This window comes from Sarcophilus harrisii, chromosome 4 (assembly GCF_902635505.1).
Source record: "Sarcophilus harrisii chromosome 4, mSarHar1.11, whole genome shotgun sequence".
Taxonomy (NCBI): domain Eukaryota; kingdom Metazoa; phylum Chordata; class Mammalia; order Dasyuromorphia; family Dasyuridae; genus Sarcophilus; species Sarcophilus harrisii.
The window spans coordinates 40,627,072-40,642,286 of NC_045429.1; the positions used below are offsets into that span (position 1 = coordinate 40,627,072).

The following is a 15,215-nucleotide window of genomic DNA, read 5'->3' on the forward strand; positions in this document are numbered from 1 at the left end:
TTAAATGGAAGCTATTTAATTCTCATGATTGCTAGTAATAATACCATTTTAACCTGGAAACCTAGATAACTTGGCTAAGTATGGTTGTTATATTCATTATGTATTATGTATGTTGACTTTTCCTAAACCTTCTCTTGACCCTTCTATCCCTTGTAGTTACCATTGTATATCTCTCCTGCTCTTAGCAACTAAACTTTTACTAAAGATTGTCAATAGCAAAAGCTTCTTCTTCCATAGTCTTTCTTCTCCAATCTTCTCAGTAGAGAGGTGATTTGCAAATACCACTCTATTGAAAATATTTTTTCAAAGACTGCCAATGTCCTTTATTTTTTTTTTTTTATTCCTTCTTGGGGATTTTTGATGGAGTTTTCATAGAATATTCTCTCCTCTCTTGCCATACTCCACTGACTTTTTATTAGTTTTCCAACTACTACTTTTCTATCTTCCTTGATGGTTTTTCATCTTTTTTCTAACTCCTTCATATGGATATTACCCAAATATCTGTCTTTGTACTTCTTTTCTCCTTTATTTGCACCCCCTTGTCAGTTTTTGTCCCCCACCAATTCAGCCACTGACTACATAGCTGTAGAACCAACCCCTGCTTCTGAATTTCAGGCCTGCATCTCTTAATTACCTCCTAGATTTCCCCACCTAAAAATTCTAGCCTGAGCTTCACAGTAGCAAATCTTAAACTTAATATATACCTATCTTTTCCTACACTCAATTCTTTTCACCTATTGTTCCTGTCATGGCTCCACTATTCACCTAGTTTCCAATGTCCATAACCTGAGTATTAGTCATTTTTAACTCTTTTTTCTCACTCATCTTTCATATGAGTTTGTTATTAAGATCTAAGGCTTCCCTCTCTGCAACTACATTTGTCCATTCCTGATGGGATAGTTGAACTCCCTTGTTGGGTACCCATTACCATTTTGCTGGCTGATTACAGTGACCTACCTCATCAGTTCTATCAAAGTTCACATTTCTATTTATTTTTATTTATTTATTTTTTTTGGCTAAGGCAATTGGGATTAAGTGACTTGCCTAGGTCACATAGCTAGGAAGTGTTAAATGTCTAAAGTCAGATTTGAACTCAGGTCTTCCTGACTTCAGGGCTGGTGCTCTATCCACTGTGCCACCTAGTTGCCCCTGAAGTTCATATTTTAGAGTATCTACAGGATGTTAGGGCAATAAGGAAGGGCATTATAAAGGACATGGGACTTGGTCTGGTTCTGGAAAAAAGGAGGTGAATGGAAATGAAAGTGAAGGGCATTCAAGGTCTGAGCAAAGAAACAGAGGCAAAAGTAGTTACAGCCTGTTTCAGGAACAGCGAACAGTCAAGTTTGGCTCTTGGTATCCATTACATTGATTGGGATAATTTGTTCCAACACTGCCTGTAATTTCTAGAATTGCTTATTTTATCTTTTTAAAAGTCTCCCAGCACCTAAGTTCTCTTTTCTTGAGTTCACAGAAATAACCAGAAGCTCTTCAGTCTGTTCAGTAAGGACTCCAGGGTATCAGTAATCAGGGCCAGCTGCATTAGGCAGTTTTGGATGGATGTAGAGATTTTGTTCTAATCAATTCTGGCTTTTTAGCACCTTATAAATCTTCCTCCAAATATACCCTGTGACTGGGAGAGGAATAACTCAAAAGGATCTGAGCTGTGTGTGGGGGTTGAAATTCATAGATTAATAGAATTGTCCAATTTTACACTTGGAAAACTTGTTAAAAGTCATCTAATCCCACATCCCACCTGAGAAGGAAGCACATCTACCTTGTCCTTGACAGATAGCCATCTACCTCCTACCTAAATTCTTCCAGTCAATGGGAGAGAACTCTATACCAGGACATCTTTGGACAACTCATCTCAGTAGAAATGATTTCTCTTTCCTTTGCCTTTAGTAACTTATACTCCTTTGTCCTGAGAATATTTTCCTTTTGCCTGAATGATAAGTTATTCAAGCATTCAGAGGATTTCAAACTAGAAGGTACCTTAGAGGTTCTTCACTTGTGGTCCATGAACCCTAATTATGGAGCAATTTCAGGGGTCCATGAACTTAAAATACAAGTAAATAGCTATATTTCAACATTTTTTATTTCCTTGAAATATCACATATCTTATTTTATGCATTTAAAAACATTATTCTGAAAAAGGGTCTAGCAACCAAAGGGTTAGGTTCTATTACACTAAAAAAGAAGGATAATAACCTTTGATCTAATCCAACTCTCTTATTTTACAGTTAAAGAAATTAGGACTGAAAGAGATTAAGTGCAGAGGGGTATAGTAGATGGTGTTCTGGATTTGAGGTCAGGAAAACCTGGGTTCACCTGAACTCCTCTTATGCTGACCAATTATGTGAGCCTGGCAAGTCAATTAACCTCAGATTTCTTTATCTGCCAAATAAAGGGGATTTAAACTTAGTGAGTTCTGCAACCCTGCTTCTGTGATCTTGTAATCTTATATACACAAGTAAGTAAATATTAAATACATAGAAATAATAAAATGGTTTCATTAACAGATGGGGTGATAGTAGTGATAATGATCAGGAAAGGCATTCTTTAGGAGAAAATACCTGAGAGGGTGTTTTGAAGAGAGCTATAGATTCCAAGAGCGGAGGTGAAGAGGGCCTTCCTTATTGACATGAGAAAGCAATCTGTACCCTGGGCTCAATCCCTTCTCAAAAACCTACTAGCTGTGTGACGATGGACAAGTCACTTAATTCTCCATGCCTCGGTTTCCCCAAATGTAAAACAGGGATTATTGTAATGCTAATATGACAGGATAGTTGTGAGGATCAAATTACATTTTGGATGTAAAAGTCTCTTCTATTGTGTAACTGATATTTTGAACCACAAGCATTGGACTTTAGATTTATCCTTGTTAAATTTCATTTGGATTTAGCTTAACATTTGACCCTGTCATTTATTTTTACTAATATTTCTTAAGCCAACCAATGGTGCCTATTGTTCTAGGCATTTGGGGTAGGTTAATAATACTTTTAATGGTAGCATCTATTCTTTCTAAGGTCATGTTGGTAAATAGCTAGGTGGTACGGTGGGTAAGAGCACTGGATTTATGGTCAGGAATATCTCAGTTCAAAACCCATTCCCAAATGCTTATGGGTATGTGATTCTGGATAAGTCATTTAACCTCTCAGCCTCAGTTTCCTTATCTGTAAAATGAAGATAATAGTGCCATGAAGTTTTATTGTAAAGATTAAATGAAATAACATCTATTCAATATTTTGCATACTTTGAAGTGCTATAAACATGCTAGTTTCTTCCTTCTTATTAGAGAGCTAGAGGGTAGAGAAAAAAAAAAATTCTCCCATAATCTCTTTTCATAGAGGGTGCAAAATCCTGGCTATTTCTTCATTTGCCACCAGCTACTCAGCTTGGTTGAGGTTTTAACATCCCTTCCCCTTTTCCACTTCACCCTGAGACAAACTCATTACCAAGAGATCATCACATTTGTACAGACATTGCCTCAGTACCCTCAGTTGCTTCTGTTCCTCTGATTGGAGAGCTAGAGGGTAGAGCAACCTCTAAGGAAGGAGTGAACTGACTCTAAACAAAGATTTCCTTCCCTCCCTCCCTCCCCTTCCTCCCTTCCTTCCTTCCTTCCTTCCTTCCTTCCTTCCTTCCTCTCTCTCCCTTCCTTTCCACTCTCCCTTCTTTCTTCTCTCCCTCCCTCCTTTTCTCCCTTCCTTCCTCTCTCCCTTCTTTCTTCTCTCCCTCCCTCCTTTTCTCCCTCCCTCCTTTTCTCCCTTCCTTCCCCTCTCTCTTCCTTCCTCTTTCCTTCCCTTTCTTCCTCCCTCCCTCCCTTTTTCTCTTCTGTGTAGAAGGCCAGGGGGTCAAAACTGTCTCATAGTTATCAGATAAACAGCGCCATCCATTTTGAAATATATCTCAGTGACAATGTAGTAAAGGAACACATACTATCTCTGTTGTGAAGTTGTAAGCATTATCCAAAGTCAATATTTCCAAAGAGTTTTGCTAATTAGTTTAACATGGCAGTTGGTTGCACCCAGTCAATATGGTCTTTTGTTTCTCAGTGGAAGAAGGGCTTGATGTTATCTTAGGGACCTTCCAGTTCACAATCCTAAGAAGGTATATTTGAAGTTATAAAGTCAACACTGTCAATCCGGTCTTACCTTAAGGTTTGCCTTTGACTCAGGTACAACATAGATCAGAGAGTTGGGTAGGAAAAAAATTTCTTCTTCCTTTTCAGGTTGGATGAACTTTTCCCTGAGCCTGATGAAGAATTTGTTTGTCAAGAGCTGGGAATACACAGATATCACACGGGGAATGAACTGGCTAGGATCCAGTTTTTTGTTCAAATAGTATTGATTGATATTCTCTGGAAGAACAAACCATGAAAAGCTTCATTAACAAGAACTTTTATCGATCACCAAACCTCTCTAGTCAACTCTTTGTTTTTTCAGAGTAAAGAGGAAAAGGAAAAAGAAAAAGACTTACTATGGATTTCTCTAAACCGAGAATTGTGAGATTATGCTAAATTTAGGCTTCACCATTTAGCACTTATTAGGATCCCTGCTGAAATTAATAGACTCTATAAAGTTAGCAAAGGAAAAAGTTATCATTTGTGTAAATTATTTTCAAAAGGGCTCTAGCCATTAAAACTGATTTTTGCTATAAAATGTTATTTTGAGAATGAGTCAGGTCATTCCAAGGGCATTAAGTGTTTTGTTGATTTATTTTATATATCTCATAGGGTAATAGATTAGAACGGAAAAGGACTACAGAGGCCAACCAACTCCATGTGACGGATGAGGCAAGCAGAGTTAGTGACTTTCCCAGGATCACACAGCTAATAAGTGTCTGAAGCAGGATGTGAACTCAGGTATTCCTGACTATTATCCACACTGCTTCTGAAAATTGCTTTTTCCTGGAAATGGATTTTGATGAGAACAAACCTTTCTATATAAATTATTATAGCATCTAAAATGAACTGAAAATGGGTATCACACGGAGAGGCTCATAATGGATGCGCTGCTGGCTGTAACATATAATAAAAGAGAAACTTTGAAGAATTGGGGGGAAAGGATGTCATTAGAAAAATCTATAATAAAAAAAGATGGACAGGTCATATGGAAGAGAACAAACATTTAAAAGTAACTAATACGTGCCAGGCACTGTGCTTAGCACTTTACAAATCTTATTTCATTTAGTTCTTAAAACATCTTTGCAAAGTGGGTGCTATTATTAGTCCCATTTCCAGTTAAGGAAACTGAGGCAAACAGAATTAAATGACTTGGCCAGCTTTGCCTAGCTAGGAAGGGTTTAAGCTGGCTTTGAACTCTATCCACTGCAACTCTGTGGAGAGGATGAGACGGTAACAAGGGGACAGAACTATTTGTGTCCTTGCTATATTAAGAGAAGCAATGAAGGCACTGAGCACTCTGGGTGGATCCTCTGTGACAAATGGATGCAAGGAAACAGAAAAGAATTCTCAAGATGAGCAGGTATAAAAGAGGTTGAGATCTGCATGTTGGAGGGAATAAGTCCAAATTCAGGAGAAATCATATTCATTTAGGCAGACTCATATTTACATTAGATATACAACAACTCAATTTGAAAATGTCAAAGAAGACCAGGATTCATTATTTCCATTGTTATTTTCAATCTGTAATCATTTCTCATAAAATACTATTGCAGAAAACTGGGGTTTTATAGTAATTATTATAAAATAGAAATTTATATTTCTGATAGATATAGCATTGATAGAAGGACTTCATTTTATTTCATTTCTGAGTCCCAGAATGTGCATTCATGGTTCAATGTGATAGTGAGATTAATGGAAATCTTGAGAATAAATACTGAAAATCAAATAAACTCAACTTTGATATCTCTTTATACTTACCCATCTATTGGTCTAAGTATTAAACTACAGTTAAAATGGTTAAAAGTATACAAGGTTAGACTTATCAGTGGGACTGGATAAAAATATTTAAAAAAAACATATCAGTACTGTGAACTCAGTTTGCAACACCAATAAATCAGTAAGCAAATATAACATGGGGTAAATCTTGGGATACACAAAAATTAGTTTTCTTATTAACAAACATCTATTAAACACCTATCATGTGTAAGGAGCTATGGTAGGGTGCTGAGGTTACAAAGACAAAAATAAAGATCTTTCCTTCAAGAAGCTTACATCCTAAATGTTCAACAAAACCTCCCAATTGTATCCTGATCAGAGAAAAAGGAAAAAAAATGACAGAATTTTACTAAATGTTTTGAAAAAAGCAAAATCAAACAAATTAGCAAATAAAATTACTTTTGCTTTCTTTTTCTAAATCCTTCTTTAATTCTTATCTCTTCTGATTTTATTCTAGTATATACATATGTGTATCTGTGCATGTGTATATATATTTATACATATAATAATGCTCAATATAATTATTCTCTTTAGCTTCTTCTGTTCTCATTTTTCATCCCTTTAGGAGAGTTGTTCCATATTTCCTTATGTATTTTCTGTATGTATATTTACAACACCATAAAATTTCATTGCATCAATATATCATTCATCTTTTCATCTGTTCTCCAATTGTTGGACATATGGGTTATTTCCAGTTGTTGTTGTTGTTGTTGTTGCTGCTATTACAAATGAAGAAGCAGCTGTGACCATTTTTAATACAGTTAGGGGACACTCAATGTGTATTGATGGATTGATTGGTTGAAAGTAGGAAGTAGAAGTAGGGGCCCTTGGGTAATTCAAAAGTGGTACAAGTTATTACTAGGCAATTCAGAATTGTATGTCCTTATGTAACATTTTAACTTTTCCAAGTTTTATAATTTTAGCAAAAACATTGTCTCCAGACATTTTGACATTTAGAAAGTAACTGTGTGAACAGGGAATGTACTCTTTTTTTTCCCACAGGGATTTTGAGAAATTATTTAATTTCTAAGGGGATAGTGAGGGTGAAAGACCTTTAACATCATCTTCGGTAAGCACAGCTTTTAAAGTCTGACTCATTTAGTTCTCCTAATCTCCCAACAACATAAATAATACCCCTTTTCCTGGATGTCATCCAGTTTAAAAAAAAAACAAAACAACAAATTCAAACTCTCCAGCAGTAGGCTCGACTTAAATTTGTAGATGAAATATGCTTTGATTTTTTTTTTGTTTGTTTGTTTTTTTGTATGTATGTGCTGTAATAGACCTAAAGTAAAACTTCAGTAAAGCAAAATATTTGAGAAGTGGGGTATTCTGATTAGTTCCATTTTTCTGTTTATTATTATTATTAATTAATTGTTTATTATTATTATTAATCGGAAAGTTAAATAAGTGATGCAGAAAAGTGTGACAATAATTTTGCCTTGTGGAGGGGAATCAATGTTGCAGAGCAGAAAATGTATTAGACTTGGCTTTAGGAAGAAATCTCAGCCCTTCCTCCAAACTAGTTGTGTTACTTTGAGCAAGGGGACTGTGTGACTCAAGTAGAGGTTCACTCAGTTGGCATGTGAGGGCTTTTTTTCCCCAGTTAATTAACCTGTTTAACTGGTCTCTCTGCCTTAATGTGGACTCAAAGTTGTCCATCACACCATTGCCAGGTATGATTTTCCTGTTGCACAGGTATGATTGTGCCATTTCTCTGCTCAGAAACCTTCCATAGCTCCCAATTTTCTACTAAAAAAAGATCTGTAAACCTTGAAGTGCTCTGTAAATGTGAGTTCTTACTGTTCTTACTGAACCCCCAAAATGAACTCTTTGACCTGATTTTCAATGACTATCCTAATATAAATCCAGCACATCTTCTTACTTCTGTTTTATGGTATTCTTCTTTGGAGGTTTCTAAATCAGAAAAGCATTTGCTCTTGGTCCCTGCAGCCCCTTTTCTCATTAGTGAGTTCTCAGAACCTCCATTTTGAGGAAGAGTCCTACTCTACCATTGTTTATCTCCCAATCTTTGCCACCATCTGACTCTATCAATTGCCCCTCCTCCCCTTTCAGCTTTCTTCAGGATCTCATATGGAAGTTCCTTTTTTCTTTCTTTTCTTCCTTCCATCCCTTTCTTTCCTTATAATTCTATTCATAGTGCTTGACACATAGGAAAATACTTCATAAATGCTTATTTATTTGACTGGAAACTCTTTCTGAATTTCATCCTCTGAATTTACCCACATCATATCTTATGACTTGGAAATGTTGCTCTTCCCTTCCCCATTTCTGCTTGTTAAAATCCTTTCCAGTTCTGATGCTACCTTTTCCATGATGCTTTTCCCGATTCAAACCTTTTTCCTCATGTCAATTTTTAAAAATTTCACTTATGTTCTGATCACTTTCTAATTTATATTTTAATCAATTATGTTTGTGTTCACTTATTAGGTGCTCCTTCCATGTCCATGTTGTTCTCCTTAACTAGGAATTTTCAAAGTAGAACTTTTCAAAAGAAAACTTTCATTTTATCTTTGTATGTAAAACCCCACAGATCCTTTTTTAAACTATATAATTTTTAAATCAACAAAATTTTGTCTTCTTTCTTCCTTCATTTCAACCCTCTTTCCCTTAATTGAGAACAAAAGAAAAATAAAACTCATGTCACAAATATCTATAATCAAGAAAATACATTTCTGCATTGGCCATGTTGAAAACAATATGTCTCATTCAATACTCTGAATCCCTATGTCTTCTATTAGGAATTAGATAGCATGTTTCATTATGAGTCTTCTGGAGTTGTGGTTGGTCATTAAACTAACTGATCAGAGTCCCCAATTCATTCAGAGTTGTTTGTCTTTACTATATTATTCTTGTACAAATTGTTCTCCTGGTTCTGCTCATTTCTATTTGCATCAGTTTGTACAAGTCTTTACAGGTTTTTCTGAAACCATCCTCTTCATCATTTCTTATAGCACTATAGTGTTTCATTACATTTACATGAACATAACTTGTTCAGATAATCCACCATTGATGGATACCTCCTTCTTTGCTCCCTCAAAAAGAGGTGCTTATAAATATTTTTATACATCCTTAGAGTTTATTTTGTTGTTATTTTTAATTTTTTTCAGCAGTGTCCTACTTTTCTTGTTTCCATTTGGGAGTGTCAGGACACTCCCTGACTAAAACCAAAGATACTGGAGAGGGTAAATCAATTTCTTCTCTAGTTCATTTTACAGAGGAGGCAACCAAGGCAAACAGAGTTAAGTGATTTGCCCAGGGTTACATGCTAATATGTGTCTCAGATCAGATTTGAACTCAGGAAGATGAGTCTTCCTGTTTCCAAGCCTAGAGCTCTCTCTGTACTACTTGGGGCACAAGAGTTTATTTTATTTAGGGCTTATCCCTCCCTTAATTCACGCTCCATTTAATTCCCTCTTCCTTTCCTTTCTCTGCTATGACCCTGTTGGCATAATGTATTTCTATGTCCAACTGTGTATATATGTGTCTATCTATATATCTTTGTGTATTTATCTTTCCTTTAACTATTTCAGGTGAGATCCAGGTGTCAGCTTCCCCCACCCCTACTCCTTACTTGTTTGTATAGATAGATAATTACTAATGTACTTTTAGTTTTATTTATTTTATAAAATTATTTTAATTTTATCATGAGATAAAATTCCATAACCTCCCCCTTTATTTTATTTCCCTTCTCTTTCCATACTTCTGGATTTTTTTCAGAGAAACTACTGCACTTACACTGTGCTCATTTGTGAAGACAACTTTTGGAATAAAGCAAAAAATGATATTTATTCTGACATTTCTTTTTTTATTAGATTCAACCCAAAATTCAGATTTTTTTGCACCTGGAGAGTCTGATCTGATTATTTGAAGTGTTCCTCTATAGAAAAGTATATACAATTACTTGAGAACCAGGAAGAGGCAAGTTTTCAAATCTCACCTTTTTTTCTTTTCCTTCAGGAGCTTTTGTCGTGTGCTGGACCCCTGGGTTAGTCGTCCTGCTCCTCGATGGCCTGAATTGTACTGGTTGTGGTGTACAGCACGTCAAAAGGTGGTTCCTGCTGCTGGCCCTGCTCAACTCCGTCATGAATCCGATCATTTATTCCTACAAAGATGAAGAAATGTACAGCACCATGAGGCGGATGATCTGCTGTTGTTCTCAAGGGGAAAGTCCAGAGAGGAGGTCTTCCAGAATCCCATCTACGGTCTTGAGCAGGAGCAACGACACCTCTAGCCAATATATAGAAGACAGTATTAATCAGGGCACCATATGTAATAAAGGGCACTCCTGAGCTTGGGACTTATCTTGTATCTGCCCTGGGTGGGGAAAACCTTGGCCCCCAGCTCCCAAGATTCCCCCCCCCCCCTTTTCATTCTTTCTAATGTCTGAATGATACTCACCACACAGAGGAAATCCCTTAGAAAAGTAGATGTTAAGAGTGGTTATTTGTCTTTAATAGACATCAAGTACCATATCATTTGAAGTCTTAATAAATCAGTGTAGTTTTAAAGGCATACAAAGTATGCTATAAAAAGAGGACACAAGCCATTTAGAAAATGCCCCGAGAGGAGTAAATGATAGAGTGGAATCATGTTTATTGTTACATTTTCTACCCCTCCAGTGCATTTTTGTGTCCTGGGAAGTTGTACTTTTTAACTAGTTTCTTTATATTTTCTAAGGATGGAGGCAAGAGACTTTAGGCTGGGAATACTTCATCTAGAGTCTGTGATCCTTAGATTTTTCAAGGGGGTATGGGGCAAGAATGGCAAATGATTGGTTTTTTTTATCTCCATGTAACTCATTTCCTGTGTAATTCTATGTATTTTATTTTATGTGTTAAAAAACAGGATTCTGAAAAGGGGTCCATAAGTCTTAGCAGACTGCCAGCGGGTTCATCACACACATACACACACAAGAATGCCTTCTTCAAGCCATTGATCCATTTTCTCTATCTGCTTGCCAAACCCATGTAAATACATATAACATATATATATTTCAGTGCTTGAACATAATTCTACAAATGAAACTGTACCAGCAGCTGAACTTTTAATAGGAACCCTACCTACAGTAAGAATCAGTATAGACCTCAGCTATAAGCTTCTATTCTTCGCTTTAATTAAAACTTAAACATTAAGTTCTGGGTTCTAATGGATTGCTTAACTGAAATTGTAAATCTTTTAAAATAGAAATTACTTTTAGTTAGCATGCATGTGTGTTTGCACATGTGTATATATGTGTGTAAATACACACACACACATATATATATATGTATGTATTTAGATTTCTTAATCTAAATACCAGGCTACCCAGCTTAGGGGGCTTTATACATTCTGCAGCATGATTCACCCTCGGTGGTCTAAGAAACAAGGGTTGTAACCAGCAGACTCCCCAATAATGTGCCTTCAGTGAAGGAGAATGAAAATGATGCTGGACATCAAGATGAATCCATTTCTTGCAGGGTCCCCTCTGATTCAAGGTCTTGGGAGTCTCACATATTACCCCAACTGAAGGCCCTCTTTCCAGATGGCAATTTTGAAATCACCATCTTTCCTGAGTCTCTCAGGATGCTCCTTCACCCCTCCCATTTTGCAGTACACTGCAGACAAGCTTCAAGTGGTTGCTTTACCTGTGGACTGAATTCCGATCAGGGATAGATTCTGAGTTTTTTCTTCTTCGATGAGCCCGGTATGCCCTGTACCAAGTCAGTTTGTTACAAAGTCTAGAGCATTTAAAGCAGAGTAAGCCATAGGCACAATTTTTATAGATATAAAAGCATTTTGATTTTTTAAAAGTAGAATGTTAAGTTAGCTGTCATAGTATTCATGTGATTTGCATAAGAAGTTTACATTTGGGGAGCATGGATGAGCAAAAACTTCCAGGAAGGAGAAGATTTTAAAGTGATTTTCTTAGATGATCTAATAAAGATAGAATGTTCTGATCCCAAGGTGTAGACCACTACCCAGCCTGCCCTTTCCCCCAAAAAACCAGATACAGGGAGTTTGTGATATCATTTACAAATTTACCCTTCCTTCTTCCCTTTCCCAACCCCCCCAATAAAATATGACTTCTTCAAAACCAAGTTCCATTCTCTTTTGTTAATGGTCATTGTTGTTTTTTCTCCCTGTTTTTGAAATGAAAATGTATCAGAGTTAATGACAGCACGTTTCTATTGCATAAGAAAAATCCAACCTTACCACAAAGTGCAATCTCGGGATGTTTTATGTTGGCATTTCAGAGCTGCAGCTGGCCAGAGGGTGGAGAATGGAAATTGAATTCCAGTCCCTGAATAGCCACTAAGGGATCTTTAAATGTTTTATTTCAAAGAAACAACCATTTTTCCCCCCTCCAGCAGCAACCATGTCATATTTAGGTTAGTGTCTGGAGACGATTCAAAACGTGGTGGCTTGAACTGGAATGATCTTGTTTGTGTTTCTGAGTATGTGTGTGGGGCACATGCATGTGCCTCTGTGCCTGTGTTTCAGTAGGGACAGATGATTAACTCTGAAGTTCATCGAGTCCTAAATCTGACACAATACCTGTGTAATCTTGGGCAAATCACAATATCCTTGGGCCTCTATTTTTTTTAATCTATAAAATAAAAGGGTAGGTTTAGATAATCTCCAAAGTTCTTCTCATCCCTAAATCTAACTCTTTCTGAACTTGTATCACTCAAGTTTGCGCAACGATAAATATTAGGATCACAGGCTGGGAGAGAGCTCAGAGGCTGATGAGTCTAATCTCACCTTCTCTCACCCCCATTTTACAGAGGAAAAAAAAAATCACAACCAAAATCTGACATCCATGGAACACAGATGACTTGCCCACAGGTAATAAGAGAGACAGGATTTGAATCCAAAATCCATCCAACATTCCTTCTATTTGAACATCTCACAAACTACATCCAAAAAGTCAAACAAATAAATATTTCTCCATGTTTAGGCACAAAAAGAAAGAAAGGTTTGTTCCTTTCAGCTCTCAGGATTCTTAACTGACCTTGAAGCTTTCAAGATTATAGTATTATTCAAACTCTGGAAGAAAATATTGGCTCCTCCAAAATAGTTCATAATTTACAAGATGTATTATATCTCATCCAAGTCTGAGATTGGTTCTCTTCTGTTTAGAATTTCAAGAGCTGTATAGGAGAATTCCTACAAATAAATATCTTATGATAAGAAAGATTTGGGGCATAGTATAGATTGGCTAATTGAAAATAAAGACTTTAAAACAATTGGTTTATTGGGAGCTTGTTGAAATTCTGAGTAAAGCCAAGAGTTTATCAATCTAGATAGCAATTAAGTTGTTTGTATGATGTGTGTGTGTGTGTGTGTGTGTGTGTGTGTGTGTGTGTTGGGAGGGATTATTCACAGAGCATTTTTATTTAAAGGAGATAAAAAATTTTGTAATTGTTTAGTCAGGTAATCAATTTCTTCACAACCCCATTTGGGGTTTTCTTGGCAAAGATAATGGAGTGGTTTGCCATTTCTTTCTCCAGCCCATTTTACAGATGAGGAAACTGAGGCAAACAGAGTTAAGTGGCTTGTCCAGGATCACACAACTAGTGAGTATCTGAGACCAGATTTGAATTTAGGAAAATGACTCTTCCTAACTCTAAGCCCTGTATTCTGTGGACTGCTCCACCTGGTTGCTCTTGAATTTCTATCCATCCTTTAAATTAAAGCTTCTTAAAACATGGGTCATAACTCCATATGGGATCTAGTAATTAAATGTGGGGAGATGTAAAATTATGGTTTTATTATCAGTAAATGTTTGATTTGTATAGCTATTTTCTATGCCTATGTCCTTGGGGTTGCATCAAAATTTCTTGGGTGAAAAGGCATTGCCAGTGGGAAAAGTTTAAGAAGCCCTGTTTTAAAACCTCCGAGTCACCCTCTCCTTTCAGACTTCACACAGAAATGATTTTACCCTTCTCTACTCTATTTACTTATGTTTGTATACTTATCTCATTAGTAGACTGTATGCTCATGAAGTCAAAAATAATGTCTTTTTTCTGTACTAAATTCCCTTAATTTAATAATTTTTTTTTTCAATTAAGAGCATATCCTCTTCCCTCACTTGAAAAAAAAGAGAGAGAAAATCCTTGTATCTGCATAAACAAACAAAATAGATTCCTATTAGGAAGCTTTCTGGTTTTCTTTTGTATATTGTCTTCCCTGTTGGACTGTAAACTCCTTGAGGGAGTATTTTTCTTAGGACTGTGGCTGGTACCTTGTAAATGCTTAATATTTATTGATAATTGTACCCATAAGGCATGTTCTCCCATAATCATCATTTTACCACCATATAAGAATACATGAATAGAGAACATACATAATGAAGGAAGTACTTGTCCAGGTAACACTTGCAAAGAGGCACAAGCATGGGGCACTTGTGAGCATGGTCAGGGCAGCTCTTACCTTCGGTATTTCAGGGCTGCTTCTGGTTGGACCATAATGCAGTTTTTCGCTGCTCTGTTGGCCAGCATCCTAACCCTAAAGGGATTCAAGCTAATAGCATTAAAGTTTCTAAGAGAGATTAGAACCCTTCTGTTAAGACAGTAACTGTATAGGGGAGATGGGGGTCAGAGAATACTGTAAACATAAAATACAATATGTTGGCTATCCTCTCCCTTTGATGTTCCCTTATCGCTACTAAGTACATTTGCTGATTTCATGATCCCTATGTGGTACGAAGTTTTAGCTTTGTCTCTTTGGGGTCACCTCCCCAATCTATTACAGTGAAGAGATAAGAGCAGATTGACAGCTTTGGTCCTAAACGTTGGCTGTGATTTAACCACATCCAGGTAAGGAGGGAGTTAAACAAAATTAAGATAGAATGTTCTCTCAGGCTATGATTAAATTTGTTTTTTTGTCAGTTTGTGTCAGTTAAATGACTTAGGATTAGAAATTTCTCTGTTTAACTCCCGAATGATTTTTTTGGGGAGTGTCTGTGAAAGACACCCCTCAAGAGTTGTGTGGAAACCAGTGCCTGTTTGACTTCCAAGATCCTCTCTAGCTTGACATGCAAAGTAGTGAAAGCCCTCACAAAAGTGAAGTCTACAAAACAGGTTTTTTTTTTAAATTTACCAAGACAAGAATCTGTTTTTATTGTTTGTGCATGTGTGTGTGAATAAATAAATATATACACAGAAATATAAACATTATAATAGTGTAATATAATATGTGTATATATATATATATGTGTGTGTGTGTATGTACATACATATATGTGTGTATCTGTTAGCCGGAACAACAAAGTAACTTGGCTTCAGGGGAGGTATTTTGGCCAGTAAAA

General features: G+C 36.4%; 1 protein-coding gene across 1 annotated transcript in view; it reads left to right on the forward strand.

The window, feature by feature from the left end:
* LPAR3 (lysophosphatidic acid receptor 3) overlaps positions 1–12,750 on the forward strand; it is a 121,920-nt gene extending 109,170 nt beyond the window's left edge. Inside the window, exon 3 of the mRNA XM_003767344.4 lies at positions 9,884–12,750. Coding sequence (XP_003767392.1) covers positions 9,884–10,215 — 332 coding nt within the window. The 3' untranslated portion in view covers positions 10,216–12,750. The remainder of the gene's footprint in view (positions 1–9,883) is intronic.
* Positions 12,751–15,215: the final 2,465 nt, after the last annotated feature.